Source organism: Macaca thibetana, chromosome 9, assembly GCF_024542745.1.
Source record: "Macaca thibetana thibetana isolate TM-01 chromosome 9, ASM2454274v1, whole genome shotgun sequence".
Taxonomy (NCBI): Eukaryota; Metazoa; Chordata; class Mammalia; order Primates; family Cercopithecidae; genus Macaca; species Macaca thibetana.
In genome coordinates, this window is record NC_065586.1 from 97765234 (window position 1) to 97784923 (window position 19690).

The following is a 19690-nucleotide window of genomic DNA, read 5'->3' on the forward strand; positions in this document are numbered from 1 at the left end:
CATGAATGTCAACTGGGGGCACAGGCAATATCTCTCTTTGCCAAGGAGAAACTAGAGAGAAACTCCAGCATCATTCCCCAAAGGTGACAGCTAGGGTTGAGTGAAGACCGTGAAAACTGTACAAGAGCTGGGGGAGAAAATATAATGTAAGGAATGATTTGGAATCAGGGGCAGGAGAAGGCGGAGGGATGAACTGGCTGACCCCAAATGTCTTTTCCATCTCTAACTCCTATGATTCTTTGACCTCCAATTTTGTGCTGTGGACAAGGAATGGAAAGTCAACAGACATGGTGATGTTTTGAAAGAGCCTGGCAGTCTGCTCTTGTCATTTAGTGGCCTTTGCATGTATTTTTTAAGGTGTCTCCAAGCCCTGTCTTCATTTCACAGTTGTCACCTTTCTCAGCAATTTGAGCTCATGTCAAATACCAAAAAAGAAGACGAAGAAGAAAGAATGTGTTGGCAATTAATTGTGGGCTAAAGAGGGGCAGCAGGCACAGGGGCCCATTGGGTGGGCCCAGACTTCCAGGGAGGGCAATGCGGACAGTCTGGATAAAATGAAGAACTGACTCAAAACTGAGACAAGGCAGCCAAACCTCTAACAGGAGGTAAATTCTTTCTCCAGATAGTCTCCTACTCATTTTTAGAGAAAGCTCAAGTATTTACATGATTCAGGGTACATAAACATATTCTTAATTACCATAACCATCTTGATTCAATTGATTACAACTGGAGTTCCATCTGAGCAAGACTGCTGAATAGGAAGGACTTTCCTCAACAGTAAACCAAATCTTAGGATTCTCAACCTTGACTCATGGTTGACATACCTGAGGTAAATTCTGAAGCATAGCAAAAGTCAGTTTCTGCAGATCAAAGTGGGGAGTCTGCCAATTTTCACTGAAAATTCAAAACCCAATTTTCTCCTCTTTTTTTCAAATAGTTGATCTCATCTTAATTTTCAAATATTTTTGGAGCCTGGTCTCAAGAAGAATCTGCCTAAATTTCTCACTGTTCCATGGTGACATGTCAGGACCAGAAACTAATCCAGTGCCAGGGTCAATCCAGAGCTAAGGTTAAGTTGTCACACACAAGTAATTCTTTTCTAAGTCACACATTCAAAAATAATTTTTTAAAAAACCTGTATACTGACTCAGTGACCTCACTGTCAGTTGGGGATTTCAGCAGCTCAAGCACAATCTTTACCTTAGATGAAGGTTCCAGGTGCAAAAAAAAAAAAAAAAGTATGGAGTACTGAAATATTTTCAGAGCTCTCATTACAGTATGAACTTATACTACAGATTGCTCATCTCACAGACTGTAAAGACATTGGGTTTCTCCATGTTTCTGCCTTGAAAGCTAGAAAATTCAGCCCCTACCATTCAAGTTTTACAAGACTGGAAAGGATATAAACAGCTTCTGTATTCTCATGGTCTTAGAGAAGGCTTCTTCCATTCTTCCAGTTCGCATTTGGAGGTAGTGACTACACTAGACCATGTCCTGCTTCCACAGGTGTACTGTTTTATTTTGAACCTGTAAACTAAACTCTATTTTATTAACTCATAGAAACTATTAGAAATAAGGCCTTTCCAAACGCTAAAGACAATAAATACATCCATATACGAAATCATTCCATGAGTCAGAGAACAAATAAGTGACTCTCCTCCCTGGGAAAGGCAGAAAACTGGAGAAAGCCTAAGCTACTTTGAGTTGTTAATTGTTTTCTGAAAATCACAGTTTAGGCCTTAAATGTAACCAGTTAGCAATACCTTCTCCATTCAGAGTAGGAAACTAGTTAGGAAACTATATGCTTTCTGGGCCAAGAAAATGCTCTTAGGCACAATCATTTCAAAACAAATAAACACACTCTGCTTATCTGTGTCTATCTCACCACTCTGGACGTTAATCATCACTGAAATAGATACCCCAGGCCCCCAGCCTCAAAGAGCTCCAAGGCTACAGGACCCCTCCACAGGAATGAATGTACATGCCAGGACAAACACCTCAGGAGCCTCACTCCCTAAACACCTATTGTTAATTCCAGGCAAATCTATCATAGGCAAATGCAAGACAGCACCCAGATACTGCTCAAAGGCTATTTAAAATAAAATCCCTGTTTGACAATATGTAGCACTTCATTTGGGAGGAAGAGGATCAAGTAAGCTTTCTTTAACATAAGACTGGCAACAGAATCTTTTAAAAATAGCTTTACATGCACAGATATACTTTTTCTTTCCATTATTTGCATTTGTTAATTTTCAGTATCAGAATTTGCAGATAGCACTCCTGTTCTTCCCCTGTCATACTGTCTACTTCTTGCATTCAGCCAACATTATCAACTGACAGCTGAATTCCACTGTCTTGTTCTTGTAAACGAACTAGGTTAGTTTGTCCTGTTACTCTTTAGGGAAAATTTGAAAGACTGCTATATGAAACATTTCTTTGATTTTTATTGTTATATTCAGGATATTTCTATTCCAACAGGCTTCATAAAATCTCCACACAAAACTGATTTTAAATCAGACAACTGACGCCAACTATCTTTGTGTCCCTTTAAAAAGAAAAAAAAAAGCTTAGTACCTATTAGTGTTCACTGTTTGGGCAAAAGGGAAGCAAATTATTTGTTTGTGGTTTTAAAGTGGCCAGAATGCCTTCAAGCACAAGTATAAGACCATTAGCAAATCACAAGGAACGAAAGCAGTTCATCTTACTCAACAAAGCTATGATCAGTTAGGAACAGCCAAACTGAATGGGACTTGCCCTGGGCCGGAAGGTCAGTAAACCTTAGCAGTTTGTGTTTCTGAGAATCAAGAGGCTCTTCATCCCCAAGTGCAGGCCCTAAGTCCACAGGTTCTGCTGTCATGTTTCCAAAAACATTCAGGACAGGTGAGAGAAACCAAGCAGAGTGTGTGTGTGTGTGTGTGTGTGTGTGTGTGTGTGTGTGTGTTTTCCCCTTTGTCTTTAGGCAGCACCTCTAAGTCAAACCATCCCCACTTTTGCTATATACAGACTACCTAGAGGAGAACCCAAACAATTAAAAAGTTCCATTTTACAATTTATTGAGTGCTTACTATGTGCTTAATGCTGTACTAGCCAGCATTCTACATTTAAGCCTCATTTTATCAGGCAAGGTTATTCCCATTCTTTATAGGTAATAAAACCTAGGGCCAGTGAGGTTATGTGGCTTCTGATCAAATCCAGTTTTGTGTAATGCTGATAAAAACTCATCTCACTTATCTAGTCTGCAGTTAATTAGCCCAAAGCATGAACAACAGCCCTGCCACTATCCAAGCAGCCATACTCTTGCTGTACTTTGGGCCCGGCTTTGCTGACTCCCTAAGTGGACTGGGGTGCATGCCTTCTTCCTCCAGGGATGACAACCACCTCTCTCTGTGGCTTATTAAGTCTCTGCAGCTGTCCAGAAACGGACCACACTGGTAAATATTCTCTCCACCTGCTGTAACACGCGTAACTTCTTCCCTCAACCCAGAAAACCCGAGCAGTGACCCTGCTCTTTATCAAGTGCTATGGTAAAACAACTTCCCTAGAAGGCCAGGACACCTTACCCTAGGACACAGGCGAGAAATCAAAACACACATGTCTAATAAATAATAAAGCCATATCATTTGGCAATCTCAAAGCATTTTACACCATAAATTCACTTTCATTTTTGTTATTACTGCTACAGAATGTAGATTCATTCCCAGTATCTCTCTTTTAGAGCATTTGAAAATAAACACCAATTCTTTCATTCATTCACTCAATCTCTATATGAAGAGAGAGAAAGCCAAACTTTGCCTTGGCTGGCTTGGGTTCCAGTTGTTTTAGACTTCCCTTATAGGTCAACTGATAATATTCTTTGAAATAGTTATTCTCATAAGAAAGGAAGAGAATAAAAAACTATTTCTGCAGGTGACAAGACCGCATGCCCAAGAAGTCCCAAGGAATCATTATCATGAACAAAATCATCCTAGAATAAAAAGAATAAAAAACCATCAAATTCAAAATTTACAAAAGTAATCTTCTACATTCAGTAATACCCAGCCAGAAAACATACCAAAGAGAGTATATTTGCAATAAAAACGAAATGCATAACATATTCAGAAATACACAGAAGTGCAACAACAGATATGTGAGAACTTTATCATGAAAACCACAAAAGTCCTTGAAAAAGTACAGAATTTTTTTTTGACAGCGAGTTGAACAGAAGTGTAGAGGTGACACACACACATAAATCCAACAGGATAATCTTACCCTGACAGATTACTAGACTCCATCAAAAAGTAACAATATTTAAAATAGTATGGAAATCGAAAACTGTATCAGTGACACACAATGAAGAGTTCAGATACAGATCCAATATACACACACATATGTATGTGTATATACATGTGTATATCATATATATATAAAAACTTATTATATGGCAAAATAAGCTTTCCAAAACAAAGCAAAAGAGAATTACTTAACAAAGTTGTAGTGATAACTAAGGTAGCCGTTGAGGCTACCTAACAAGAATAGTAAATTGAATTCACCTCTTGCACCAAAAGTGATATTGATGAAAGTGTTAACTATTAAAAAATCAAATTAGGCCAGGCACGGTGGCTCACCCCTGTAATCCCAGCACTTTGGGAGGCCAAGGCAGGCAGATAACCTGAGGTCCGGAGTTCGAGACCAGCCTGACCAAAATGGAGAAACCCTATCTCTACTAAAAATACAAAATTAGCTGGGTGTGGTGGTGCATGCCTGTAATCCCAGCTATGCAGGAGGCTGCGGCAGGAGAATCGCTTGAACCCAGGAGGCGGTTGTGGTGAGCCGAGATCACACCACTGCACTCCAGCCTGGGTAACAAGAGTGAAACTCCATCTCAAAAAAAAAAAAAAAAAAAATATCAAATTTGTAAGAAAACCAGTGGGAAACAGATTTATCAGGTCTGTGGAGGAATTATGTATTTCTCAGCTTTGGAGAAAAAAAGAGAAAAACAAATCACAAAAGACTGGCAGAGCCTAATAAAGTGTAAAACAGTAAAGTAAAATGAATTGACCGGGAAAAATATCTGGATCAAAGATGACAGACTAGATTCTAACATCTAAGACCCACAAAGATTCCAAAGTTATAGGAAAAACACGAAGACCCCAGTAATAAATGAGCAAAGAGTGGGAACAGACAGTCTCGCAGGTGAAACAAACACATGGGAATATATTTATCCTGGCCAGTGGCAAAAGAGATGCAAAATAACACAACTTTGGTACCTTAAATGACCACTAAAGTAGCAAAGATTTTCTAAATTCTCACATAAAATTTGTTCACTCTGTGCTGTTTCCACTATAAAGTGGTACAGCACCTCTGCAAACCATAACCTTTGCTATAATGCCACCTTGAGATTTTATCCTAAGGAACTAATTTTTTTTAAATCTATATGGTATGACATGTGACTTATACTTCAGTAAAGCTGTTACTCAAAAATGCATCATTTCATTATTATCTATAATAACAAAAAGCTGAACATAACGTGTAAGTTTAATAGTAGAGGGATGTTCTTTAATCTCATTATGGGACAGCCCACAAACATTTACTATGTACCTATTCTGTCAGGATCAGTAAGATAGCAACTATGTGTGCAACTGAAAAGTTTTTTAAATTAAAATAATTGTCTAGAGGTGATGGTATTATGGCTTTTTATGTTTTTAAAAACGTTCTTTAATGTCATAATGTACTACAAAGAACTACTTTTTAAAAAATGGGTGGAATAGGGGGCAATCTGAAAGCTCTTACTCCCTCAATTCCCTACATGTTTTTTCCTTCCTATTTAACAGCTTAAGTGGTTCAGAAGTTTTTCATTCACAGGTCTCAGACCCTACCAAAAACAGGCCAAATTGCAATACCATGTCTTGTGCACATCCTGGACAGACTCCAGCCTCCTGCCTCAAGCAGGCCCCCTTTTTCGTATCGCTCTGCCTGTATGAAGTCATAAACTATGGCTGAACACTGGGACCGAGGGGCCTTGCATTAAGGTCCGAGCCCTGAAGCTTAACAACCTTTAGAAGAGGGTAGGGAGGATGAAAGATGAAAGTCCACAAAAATTTATGATAGACCACTTAAGTAACCTGGGTCCTAGACCTGGACTGGAGGAGTCGTCCAAAGCACGAAGGAACCACATAGACCAAACTGGCTCCTCTGGGGCTAAGGAACCGGGGCAGCTAAATCTCTGCAAAAAGACACAATCGAAAGCTTTAGGGAGTGCCTAAGATGGCTAATTGTGAGGAGCGGCCCACCGGGGAGGGTGCCTACTGAGGGATGCTCTCGGGAGGCTGCCTCAGAGGGAGGCCTTGGGGAGAAGGGGCAAAAGGGCCCCCGAGAGTGCTCGGGAAGGGGCGGAGGCGGAGGCCAGCTGTAGGCCTAGGAACTCGGAGTGCGACACGACCCTGGGCCGACCAGGCCGCGGCGCCCCGCCCTTTCCCGGGACGCGGGGCCGGCCCGGGGCGGGGAGCGGGCGGGCGAGCGGACGCTTACAGGTCGGTGCCGAGCCGCGTGAAGCCGGAGTTGAGCGAGGCCCGGGCTATCCGGCGCCAAAGCAGGTCGCAGCTGGTGAAGCGCCGCAGCCAGCGGCACACCTGGGCCAGGCGGCCGAGGGCCCGCATGTCCAGGTAGGAGCAGATGAGCAGCAGCAGCTCCTCCGGCAGGCGCCAGAGCGCGGGCCCCGCGGCCGGGCGGGCGGCCGACTCCCGAGCCGCCTCCTCCTCCTCCTCCCCGGCCTCCGCCGCCATGGCCACCCCTGTCCCCGGGATGTCGGCCCAAGCCTGACCCCCTTGTCTCTGTGCTCTTCCCGGCCTGGCGCCCTCCCGCCGCCTAGCCCTGACCCTCCATGCCTCCTTCTTCCTATACTCTCTTCCTTGTGCCTCCTTCCCGGCCCCTGCGCTCCCCTCATCTCCCTTGATGATGCCTCTCGCCCCTTCCTCCACGCTTCCGCCTCCCTCTGCTTCCTCCCTTGGGCATGCTCTGGCTACCGCCTCAGCCCCCGGCCCCGCTGCCTCCTTCGCCGTCTGTGGCCCGGGCTTCCCTTCCGCCCCGCTTCCTCTTCCGCCTTGCCCCGCTCTCGCTTTTCCCTTCCCCTTCCCCTTCCTTCGCTTCCCCCTCGCCACCCTCCCTTCCTGCAGCTTCCTCGCCTCTCCGCCCTCGCCCTCGCCGGGCCCGCCGTTCCCGGGGGGCCCCAAGCGGCCCTGGCTGCCCATGAGCGGCGGCGGGGCCGGCCCGACGCGGAGCCCAGTCCGAGCCGCCACCGCCGCCGCCCCGGGAGGAGGCGACACCATGTCGGACCGGGTCACATGGGGCGGCGCGGGCCGAGCCCTGGGCACGCCCCTCACACCTGCGGCCTTGGAGCCACTTCGGGGTGCGGGCTGGGGCCGGGGCGCGGACACCACCCCCGCATCCCCGGAAGTGCTTGGTGGAAGCACAGGAGTTCGAGTTGCAAACACGTGAGGCCGGTTTCAGGGCCCTGCCTAAGGCCACAAGAGGACCCGCTGCCCTCAGGAAGCGGCCAGTTGGAGCACCTGTCCTCAAGAAGCCCGTAGTTGGGTGGCCTTCCCCCTCTAGGAGCCCTCCTCTTCCTCCAGTGATGCCTCCTTTTCACGGGCCACATGTGAGGGCCCAACGAATCTGCAGCCCTAGAAGTTGACAGATTCCAAAGCTTAGGTTCTCACACAGGCCTGGAAGCACGGTCCTGGCCTGAGCTTGGGTATTAGACATATTTGGGGATTTGCAGTCTTCTAGCTCCTGAGTCCATAACTTCAAAAACAGTCATGTATCAGGAAATGGCACAGCTAGGGATTCTTATCAGTCACCACCCAAGTGCAAGTTGATTCTCCGAGGACTCAGCATCCATTCTTCATACCACCCATTCGATTCACATGGCATTAATCTGAAGGGAGAGCTACTGAGGTCTAGAACTGTGCTGTCCAACAGTGTCCTCCCTAGTCACATGTGGCGGCTGAGCATTTGAAATTTGGCTAAAACAAATTGAAATGAGCTATGAGTGAGAAATGCACACCAGATTTTGAAGCCATACAAAAAATGCAAAATATCTCATTAATAATTTTATATTGATTACATGTTGAAGTGTTAATATTTTGGATGTGCTGTATTGGGCTAAATACAATTTATTTTATTTATTTATTTATTTATTTTCGAGACGGAGTCTCGCTCTGGCGCCCAGGCTGCAGTGCAGTGGCCGGATCTCAGCTCACTGCAAGCTCCGCCTCCCGGGTTTACGCCATTCTCCTGCCTCAGCCTCTCGATTAGCTGGGACTACAGGCTCCCGCCACCTCGCCCGGCTAGTTTTTTGTATTTTTTAGTAGAGACGGGGTTTCACTGTGTTAGCCAGGATGGTCTCGATCTCCTGACCTCGTGATCCGCCCGTCTCGGCCACCCAAAGTGCTGGGATTACAGGCTTGAGCCACCGCGCCCGGCCAATACAATATATTTTAATGTAACTACTAGAAAATTTAAAATTATACATGTGACTTGCATTTGTGGTTCGGGTTATTTTTCTATTAGCATTGGGCTAGGCAGTAAAACTTGGAGGAGGGGAGGAAGATGCCTATTTCTGTCTGTTTATCCTGTACTCCAAAGCCAGATAGGAAGGACTGGGGAGTTTTCTTTTGTACTTATCTACATCTTAACACCCATTTTCAGGGAGCGGGAAAGAATAAAAATCGGCCCCGAAAATTATTCAACACCTAGCATAGCCAAAGGGAGACCTAGGAAGCAACTACATTGTATTATGGTGCTGCAAGAAGCATCGTGTAACAAGGTCAGACCGGAATCTGGCTTTGCCCTAGAATTACTTTTTGATCTTAGCAAAACAACAACAAAAAGCCCCACCTATCTTGGCCTTTTAGTGTTCTCAATCTGTAGTGGAGATAATGCCTCTGCCTTACTTTCGAGGGATAAATGAGATGATCCCTGTAAAATGCTTTGAACTCCTCTAAGAAAATTCTTAATAATAGTTACAGGTCAAATCCTGTTACAAAAAAATGCCATCCCTCCCCCACCCCTCCAAATGCAACAAAGACTTTGTGTAGAAAACGATTTCCAAACTCAAGACAGTGGTTTATTAAAAGCAATATTTTATAGATTTCAATGCAGCCAAAGAATTTAAGCCATCTTTTAGAGATCATTATAAAGAAATGTACTTATTCACAGGTATCACACTGTTAGAAGACTATTGAGGCAGGAATACTTAGGTGGCATCATGAGTTCAACATTTATTGATTTTGCTACATTCATGCACTGTGAGCTACTCAGGAAGGAAGACAGATGATATATGGTTCCTGCATTTTGTGTTTAGATTTGTGTTAGAGATGTTTGTAATTTCTTACGGTTTGAGTACCTTTTAACTCATGTAGGATACATAGTAAAGCTGAGTAGTTCATCTATATTCTATCCATTTTTAGTGGAGGCACTAAAACTTCTTTAACCCAACTTAAATTAGAATTAAAATCCATAATCACACAAGTGTAACTTACTTTATTTTCATTAATGGAGAAATTAAAGAATCATTTGAAAACATCAAATCAGCCAGGCACGGTGGCTCACACCTGTAATCCTAGCACTTTGGTAGGCAGGGGCAGGCAGCTTGCCTGAGCTCAGTTCAAAACCAGCCTGGACAACACGGTGAAAACCCATCTCTACTAAAAAATACAAAAAAAAAATTAGCTGGGTGTGGCAGCAGGCATCTGTAGTCCCAGCTACTGGGGAGGCTGAGGCAGGAGAATTGCTTGAATCTGGGAGGCGGAGGTTGCAGCGAGTGGAGATCGAGCTACTGCACTCCAGCCTGGGCGACAGAAAAAAAAAAAGAAAAAAAAAAACAAAACATCAAATCATCCTCTTTCACATTCAAACTAGAGATCAGGTAAACTCTTAGCCTAGAATTGTAATGCAATGATTTCCAAAAAAGTCAACATACTGTGCAGGAAAAAAAGCAAAGCCAAAATGGAAAATTGGCATATAATCTGTTATTTGGTGGTGATGTGTGTCCCTAATTTACCAAACGTGATAAAGAAACAACAAAGAAAAAAACCTTTAGCCTTAGCTCAGAGAAGCAGCTAGAATTTTTCATCAACTCTCCCTTTTCCTGCCCCCAACAAAGAAAAATCCAATTTTGGATGTAAACCAAACTTTTAAAAATTGTATCATAAAATTTACTTTTAAAAATCTTTTTGTGGTAGAGTGTCAAAAAAAAAAAAGCAACTGAAAAGATGTGACTGAAAAGATGAGTTTATAATGAAAGTAAATGCATGTCTCCATGGAGGACCTGAATAGCATTTTTCTATCAAAGAAAATAAATATATTAATACTCAGAAAAGAGGAAGTTAGAAAGAGTTTAGTGGCCTTGACCATCTTTTTTTTTTTTTTTTCCGAGACGGAGTCTCACTCTGTTGCCCAGGCTGTAGTGCAATGGCGTGATCTCGGCTCACTGAAACCTCCGCCTCCTGGGTTCAAGCAATTCTCCTGCCTCAGCTTCCCGTGTAGCTGGGATTATAGGCACCTGCCACCACACCCAGATAATTTTTGTATTTTTAGTACAGACGAGGTTTCACCATGCTGGCCAGGCTGGTCTTGAACTCCCGACCTCAGGCCATCCACCCACCTTGGCCTCCCAAAGTGCTGGGATTACAGGCATGACCCACCCCGCCCAGCCCAGAACATCTTTAAGTAAAAGTCATCGACTCCCTTGAAGTTCAGATTCAGGAATCATCATGAAATAAGGTAGGGAGGTGAAATCTACCTTTGTTTTCATAAAGCTTTTTTATTTTAAAAAATTAATTTATACATTAATAAACTGAAAACATTGAACACAATATTGGCTGGAGGCTGAGGCAGGCCGATCACCTGAGGTCAGGCTGGTCTGCCTGGCCAACATGGTGAAACCCCGTCTCTACTAAAAGTACAAAATAAGCCAGGCGTGGTGCCACGCGCCTGTAATCCCAGCTATTCAGGAGGCTGAGGCCAGAGAATCGTTTAAACCCAGGAGGCAGAGGTTGCGGTGAGCTGAGATTGCACCACTGCATATCAGCCTGAGTGACAGAGCGAGACTCCATCTCAAAAAAAAGCCCGAAGACACAATATAAATTTTATAATTTGGTGGGTATTTAGAAACACTAACGTTAATTTACCCTTTTTTTTTTTTTTTTTTTTTTTTTTGAGACAGCGTCTCACTTTATGCACCCAGGCTGGAGTGCAGTAGCATGATCTTGGCTCACTGCAGCCTTGACCTCCTGGGCTCAAGCAGTCCTCCCACTTGAGCCCCAGAGCAGCTGGGACTACAGGTGCCTGGTTAATTTTTTTATTTTGTTGACGAGGTCTCACCATGTTACCCAGGCTAATAGTTTACTTTTAAAGAGGATTTTAAAGCAGAGATATAGTTATTTATGTTACTGTGTACATGTAAGTGACATGCATAATGGTGATTGTTGCTGTTATAGGTAGCACATTGTATATGTTTAGGATTGTAAAAAGGCTAGAATTTTGTGTTCTGGCCATTCTTATAAACAGAAGACAGAATCACCTATTCACACATTCATTACATTGGTGCCCACATACCCATTTGGTTAAACCCTCAGGGCCCCTCAGGGGCTGGCAGATTTAACAGGAAAATTATTCTGAGATGAATGAGAGAGATTATTTTGTGAATGACAGATTTCAATATCATATGTGGGCCCAGATGCTCACCATTATTCCTCTATAATAGCATTGGCTTAAATTTACTGTAAGTACTTACTATATGCCAGCCACTATTGTAAGAGCTTTCCAGCCAGCCACGGTGGCTCACACCTATAATCCTGGCACTTTGGAAGGCTGAGGTGGGAGGATCGTTGAGCCCAGGAGTTGAAGACCAGCCTCCAGGAGTTCAAGAACAGCCTGGGCAACACAGGAATATCCTGTCTCTACCAAGTAATTTTTAAAAATTAGCTGGGCATGGTGATGCACATCTGTGGTCCCAGCTACTTCAGAGGCTGAAGTGGGAGGATCAGTTGAGCCTGGGAGGTCAAGGCTGCAATGAGCCATGATCACACCAAGGCACTCCAGCGTGGGCAACAGAGCAAGACCCTGTCTCAAAAAAAAAAAAAAAAAAAAAAAAAAAAAAGGTTAATCATGTAGACTTTCAAACTCTTAATGCTTTTCATAATCTTTTTTCAAAACTTCAAAGGGATTGTTAGGAACTAAAGTGTCTTGCAAAAGAACATTTAGCTAAAATTTGGTAATTCCTTCATTTTGTTTCAGCTTCATTTTCTTCAATTTCTTCATTTTGCTTCATCCTCATTTAGTAACTATGTACGGTATGTGTGAGCCTTTTGTGTAAATTTATTTCTCTGTGTATATATGCAAAGGGAAGGTTTGTGGAATAATGTTAATAATGGTTATTTTTAGGTGATAGAATTTTGGGATTTTACTTTGTACTTTTCTGTATTACTTAATTTTTAAATAAGAAGCATGTACACCTTTACAAAATAAAATCTATTAAAAAAAGAGTTGCCATGAGTCTATACACCATGCAAAAAGGAATTTGGTGATTTGAAGCCTAGATCATTGCCAGAGTTTTAACCAGCTACCCAAGTTTCCTCAAACCTTATTTAAATAAGGCTGGGTGTGGAGACTCATCCCTGTAATCCCAGCACTTTGGGAGCTGAGGCAGGAAGATTGCTTGAGCCCAGGAGTTCAAGACCAGCCTGGGCAACATAGTGAGATCCCCATCTCTAAAAACTATAAGAATAAATTAGGTAGGTGTGGTGGTGTATACCTGTAGTCCCAGCTACTCGTGAAGCTGAGGCTGGAGGATTACTTGAGCCCAAAATGTTGAGGCTGTAGTGAGCCATGTTCATGCCACTGCACTCCAAACTGGGCAACAGAAAGAGACCTTGTCTCAAAAAATACTAAAACTTTAAAAATTAAAATAAAATGTGTTTCATGTAATCGTAAAATAAACAAGTTAAAAGTCTTAGAAAGGAAAAGAAACAAGAAGTCTCACAGTGAATGCTATATTTGTAAATATTCAAGCTTCTCAAAAATAGAGAAAGAGACTCTAAAATGTTATTTTCAGAAATTATCTATTGGGTTGGTAGTTTATATCTTGAAATACCACCAGGATCTGCTCTGGTTTTATATGAATCCATCTTCTTTGCCATATTCAAAGATAAAATATTTTTACCATCCGTGAAATAATTTCAAGCAAGTGCTATTCAAAAATAGTTATTTTGGCCAGGCGCAGTGGCTCATGCCTGTAATCCCAGAACTTTGGGAGGCTGAGGCGGGCAGATCACGAGGTCAAGAGATCAATACCATCCTGGCCAACATGGTGAAACTCCGTCTCTACTGAAAATACAAAAATTAGCTGGGCATGGTGGTGCATGCCTGTAGTCCCAGCTACTCAGGAGGCTGAGGCAGGCGAATCGCTTGAACCCGGGAGGTGGAGGTTGTAGCAAGCCAAGATTGCGCCACTGCACTCCAGCCTGGCGACAGAGCGAGACTCTGTCTCAAACAGATAAATAAATAGAAATAAAAATAGTTATTTTGTGCAGAAGAAAAAAGACTGGAAGGAAATTGATAAAAAGCTAGAAATGGTTGCTCGTGAGAGGTGTAATTATGGGTAGTTCTATCTGCTGCTGCTTTATACTTTTCTTGCATTTTTAAAGTCTTCTGCAGTGAGTATGTATTACATAGATAATCATTTTTTAAAAGATTAAAAAAAACCTCAGAGGTAGAAAGAACTTAATTAAGCTAGTTGATTTTAATATTTTTAAGGGAGGGCTGCACATAGTGACTTTCTTTCAAAGAGTACAATATGGAAAGGGGATGGATTGGGAGGGCAACTCGACAGTGGAGAAGCCTGACAAGAACTACCTCAGCCGGGTGATCAAGGTCAGCATCACTAGTCATAAGTCATATTGATAGTAGGTCTTGGTACAATATGATGAAAATGGCAAGTTCATTAAAACTAGGAAAGCTGGCCGGGCACGGTGGCTCAAGCTTGTAATCCCAGCACTTTGGGAGGCCGAGACGGGTGGATCACGAGGTCAGGAGATCGACACCATCCTGGCTAACACGGTGAAACCCCGTCTGTACTAAAAAAATACCAAAAAAATTAGCCGGGCGAGGTGGTGGGCGCCTGTAGTCCCAGCTACTCGGGAGGCTGAGGCAGGAGAATGGCGGGAACCCGGGAGGCGGAGCTTGCAGTGAGCCGAGATCGCGTCACTGCACTCCAGCCTGGACGACAGAGCGAGACTCCGTCTCAAAAAAAAAAAAAAAAAAAAAAAAAAAAACAAAAAACTAGGAAAGCTGAGAAACTGTCACAGCCAAGAGGAGCCACAGGAGACATGATGACTAAAGGTAACGTATCCTGGATGGGATCCTGGAACAGAAAAGAAAAAGGACATTAGATAAAAACTAAGGAAATTGGATCAGTTTGTTAATAACAATCATAATATTGTAAAATGTGATAATAGCAGTGTATGGAAACTCTCTACTATCTTCACAATTTTTCTGTAAATCTAAAACTGTTCTAAAAAATAAAGTTTTTAAAAGTTTCATCTTAGGATGGGTGCGGTGGCTCATGCCTGTAATCCCAGCACATTGGGGGACTGAGGTGGGCAGATCACTTGAGGGCAGGAGTTGAAGACCACCATGGCCAACATGGTGAAACTCCATCTCTACAAAAAAGACAAAAATTAGCCAGGTGTGGTAGTGGGCACCTGTAATCCCAGCTACTCAGGAGGCTGAGGCTGGAGGATTGCTGGAGCCCAGGAGTTGGAGGTTACATGAACTATGATCCCGCCACAATGCTCCAGCCTGGACAACAGCTGTAAGATATTTTCCAAAGGGTCACACAACATCATTCCAAGACACTGTCCTAATTTTACAACTGAGAAAAATAAACATTTCCAATCACTAATTTTTATATAAATTATATATGTATATGTGTATACATTTAAATATATGAAATGTAAACGCATAGCTATGTCTACAAAAGTTAAGGATCACGTGTCTATAATGAACAGTAGAGCAAGTAAGGAGGTGGGCAGGTGGGCAGGATAGAATATAAAATGTAATTTTTTTGAGGGGAAAAAAGATCTCCAGGGGTTTTGCCAGTTAGTAATGCTGTTATTAGTATGCAATGGGCTTCTTTGTGTCAACAGTGTACATTCCAAGAGATTTTGAATAAAATAGAGAGCATACCATCAGCATTCAGATCTAAGATTAAATTCCTGTATTGCCATTGCCATGTGACATCAGATTTTATGATGTTTCTAAGCCGGGCGCAGTGACTCACACCTGTAATCCAAGCACTTTGGGAGGCCAAGACAGGCAGATCACTTGAGGTCAGGAGTTTGAGACCAGCCTGGCCAACATGGTGAAACCCCATGTCTACTAAAAATATAAAAATTATCCAGGCATGGTCATAGGCGCCTGTAATTCCAGCTACTCGGGAGGCTGAGGCAGGAGAATCCCTTGACCCTTGGGAGGTGGAGGTTGCAGTGAGTCGAGATCGTACCACTGCACTCCAGCCTGGGAGACAGAGACTCTCTCAAAAAAAAAAAAAAAAAAAAAAAAAAAAAAAAAAAAGATTTTGTTATTTTTTTCTGATCTCTGCCAGTCAGAAGACTGTCATTTGGTAACAGATGATGGAAGATAAAAAAAACTTGCCGGGCGCGGTGGCTCAAGCCTGTAATCCCAGCACTTTGGGAGGCCGAGACGGGCGGATCACAAGGTCAGGAGATCAAGACCATCCTGGCTAACACGGTGAAACCCCGTCTCTACTAAAAAATACAAAAAACTAGCCGGGCGAGGTGGCGGGCGCCTGTAGTCCCAGCTACACGGGAGGCTGAGGCCGGAGAATGGCGTGAACCCGGGAGGCGGAGCTTGCAGTGAGCCGAGATCCGGCCACTGCACTCCAGCCCGGGCGACAGAGCAAGACTCCGTCTCAAAAAAATAAAAAATAAAAAAATAAAAAAACTTGAAGATGAAGGGAACCACAAAACCTTGTGAATTTTTCATGATCACTGGGGATTTCTTACCTTGCCTTCAGATTCTAGTTATTTTTAAAAGTGTAAATAATCAGTCACCACTAAGATAGAGTATGTACAAATATGACCTTATGAGTTCTTTTCCAAGAAAAGAATGAGAATTAAGTTCTAGAAAAAATTTGCTCCTAAGCATCTTTAGTTTTTCTAGAAGAAAGTGCCAGGTTAAATATAAAATTCTTATTTCTGGTTCTATTGTTATTACTACTATTTAACAATGCCAAACTTTAAGTAAATTTTTTTCATTTGAGACATTTATTACACTGAATGAAACCATAGGATATCATTTATTTATAGTCCTAAGTTTCAAGTCCTGTTAAAAATGTGGAAAAAAATGTGAAAAACACATAGGACAACTTTTCTGGAGTATCGTTCAATTACATTATCTTCAACAGATGGTGGATTGTGTTGTTAAATATAAACACAAGTTTTAATGTGAATGGAACAAGAATAGATCTTAATTTTTTTGTTTTTCACTTTAGTGAAAAATGTATACACACATACTCAAAAACATATATACGCACACACATATATACATAATATACACACACACACACACACCAAGTTAAGAGCAATTATAGTCTTTGGACCAAAATTTTAACTGTTATCCTTTGAGAAACTATGTCACTGCTTCTAAAAATATATACTATAAAATGTGCCTTTTCTCCTTTCTTATAGCAGCTGTTGGAAATATAAATAGATGAATGAGGAAAATCCCCTATGTTTAAAATCCACCATGGAGAGAAAAGCAGGAAGAAGTTCAAGCTAGCCCCTGGGGATTTTCCCAGGTTCAGCAGATTGACCTGGAAACAAGGAGTGCAGCTTGAGCTCTTCTTCCTTTAGCAGCACAAGCACTGGTCAGAGAAATTTCCAAACACATGGAGCTTAGTGAGACCACCTGCTCCTAACACAGGACAATGGCCACTGGACCACCAACTCTGTTGCTTCAAGTCAACACCAGCTCTCCTTCACAACAGATGACAGGCTTTCCGCTAGAAGAGTTTCCCAGTAAAAGAGTGAGCAAAGAAACACTAAACTTCACATCTGCAATAGAAGCTGATAAATGAGAAGTGAAATGGACAAATTAAAAAGCTGAAACTGAAGTCAGTCTTATAGTAGAATCAAACAATAATTACATCGCTATCAGCCCTGGCAAGACAGAGTTAAGAGCTCAAATTATCTCTTAGCAAGGATATGGGTCTGTAAGTGCTATGTAGCCACTAATGAGTAGAGAGGAATTTTTGCCCAGGTGCTCATGCATTCCTTACACTGCTCAGTAGATTCGTGGCACAAGCCAGCAACTTTATAATCTCTCAAGATCTCCATCTCTGGCCAGGCTCGGTAGCTCACACCTGTAATCCCAGCACTTTGGGAGGCCAAGGTGGGTGGATGACCTGAGGTCAGGAGTTCAAGACCAGCCTGACCAACGAAGTGAAACCTCATCTCTACTGAAAATACAAAAATCAGCTGGGCATGGTGACGGGCACCTGTAGTCCCAGCTACTTAGGAGGCTAAGACAGGAGAATTGCTTGAACCCGGGAGGCAGAGGTTACAGTGAGCCAAGATTGCGCCACTGCACTCCAGCCTAGGCAATGGAGCGAGACTCCATCTCAAAAAAAAAAAAAAAAAAAAAAGATCTCCATCTCTTGGACCATACAACAGTAGGAGAGGAGCCACAATGGTCAGACCCAATAGCTTGCCTAACTCCTGTAAAAGAGTTGAGGTCAACCAGATGTTGCAATTTTTCTGATTTGAGTCTTTAGTCATGTATGAGATAGCATGTTGGAGCATGTTGGAGTTTAATTAAAGGTGTGTAAAGTAATATTGAATTATATTTTGCAGGGGTAAGAGAATTAAAGTTAATATCAGCTATTAGAAGGAAATTATTGATGCTGTGTGTGTCTTATGTTAGCCCATATAAGAAATAAATGAACAGAATTTTAAGTGTTTAAGCAGTTATGTCATGACTCAATCTAAGTGGGATCCATGAGGAGACTGAGAGGAAGTAATTGAAAGTCTTGGGCTACACATGGTGGCTCATGCCTATAATCTCAGCCCTTTGGGAGGCCAAGGCGGGTGGATCGCTTAAGCCTAGGAGTTCGAGACTAGCCTAGGCAACATGGCGAAACCCCGTCTCTACTAAAAATTCAAAAATTAGGCCGGGTGTGGTAGCTCACACCTGTAATCCCAGCATTTTGGGAGGCCGAGGCAGGTGGGTCACGAGGTCAAGAGATCGAGACCATCCTGACCAACATGGTGAAACCACTCTCTACTAAAAATACAAAAATTAGCTGGGCATGGTGGCCTGCGCCTGTAGTCCCAGCTACTTGGGAGGCTGAGGTGGGAGGATCGTCTGAGCCTGGGAGGCAGAAGTTACAGTGAGCAGAGATGGCGTCATTGCCCTCCAGCATGGGTGACAGGGTGAGATCCTGTCTCAAAAAAAAAAAAAAAAAAAAAAAAAAAAAAGTCTTGGTATCATACAGCTTTCACAATGCTGGTTTTTAAAAACTATAAACCTGGCCGGACTCGGTGGTTCACGCCTGTAATCCCAGCACTTTGGGAGGCTGAGGCGGGCGGATCACGGGATCAGGAAATCGAGACCATCCTGGCTAACATGGTGAAACCCTGTCTGTACTAAAAATACAAAAAATTAGCCTGGCATGGTAGCGGGCGCCTGTAGTCCCAGCTACTCGGGAGGCTGAGGCAGGAGAATGGCGTGAACCCGGGAGGCGGAGCTTGCAGTGAGCCGAGATCGTGCCACTGCACTCCAGCCTGGGCGACAGAGCGAGACTCCGTCTCAAAAACAAGACAAAACAACAACAACAAAAACTATAAACCCACATCACTTTTGGTAATTTTTTGAAGTTTTAAAACATTTAGAAAATAAAATTTAAATTATTTTTCAGTAGTCCTCCATGTTATATATGAAATCACTTTTTTTTTTTTTTTTTTTTTTTTTGAGACGGAGTCTCACTCTGTCGCCCAGGCTGGAGTACAGTGGCCGGATCTCAGCTCACTGCAAGCTCCGCCTCCCAGGTTCACGCCATTCTCCTGCCTCAGCCTCCCGAGTAGCTGGGACTACAGGCGCCCGCCACCTCGCCCGGCTAATTTTTTTGTATTTTTTAGTAGAGACGGGGTTTCACCGTGTTAGCCAGGATGGTCTCGATCTCCTGACCTCGTGATCCGCCCGTCTCGGCCTCCCAAAGTGCTGGGATTACAGGCGTGAGCCACCGCACCCAGCCGAAATCACTTATTCACAGTATCCAAGATAGAGTCATAAAAACAACCTGAGAAGAAACAAGACACTGACAGAGAATAGAAGTGTTGGGAACAAATATCTCCCAAACTGTTTAAATAAATCATGGAATATCCGTCGAATAGAATAATCAGCTATGAAAATAATGAGAAAGATTGTACGGCCGGGCGCGGTGGCTCAAGCCTGTAATCCCAGCACTTTGGGAGGCCGAGACGGGTGGATCACGAGGTCAGGAGATCGACACCATCCTGGCTAACACGGTGAAACCCCGTCTCTACTAAGAAATACAAAAAACTAGCCGGGCGAGGTGGCGGGCGCCTGTAGTCCCAGCTACACGGGAGGCTGAGGCCGGAGAATGGCGTGA

General features: G+C 43.1%; 1 protein-coding gene and 1 long non-coding RNA gene across 4 annotated transcripts in view; one reads left to right on the plus strand and one right to left on the minus strand.

Moving 5' to 3' along the window:
* FBXW4 (F-box and WD repeat domain containing 4) overlaps window positions 1–7463 on the minus strand; it is an 88646-nt gene extending 81183 nt beyond the window's left edge. For 2 of the 3 annotated variants that reach the window (XM_050804992.1, XM_050804993.1), the window contains exon 1: window positions 6508–7427. In XM_050804992.1, coding sequence (XP_050660949.1) covers window positions 6508–7304 — 797 coding nt within the window. In that variant the 5' untranslated portion in view covers window positions 7305–7427. Of the gene's footprint in view, window positions 1–6507 lie in introns of all 3 variants that reach the window. The other variant, XM_050804994.1, reaches the window with a different exon arrangement.
* On the plus strand, window positions 6519–17084 carry LOC126963093 (uncharacterized). The gene is made up of 2 exons (XR_007728926.1): window positions 6519–6641; window positions 16752–17084. It is a non-coding gene; the product is annotated as an uncharacterized LOC126963093 (long non-coding RNA).
* Window positions 17085–19690: the final 2606 nt, after the last annotated feature.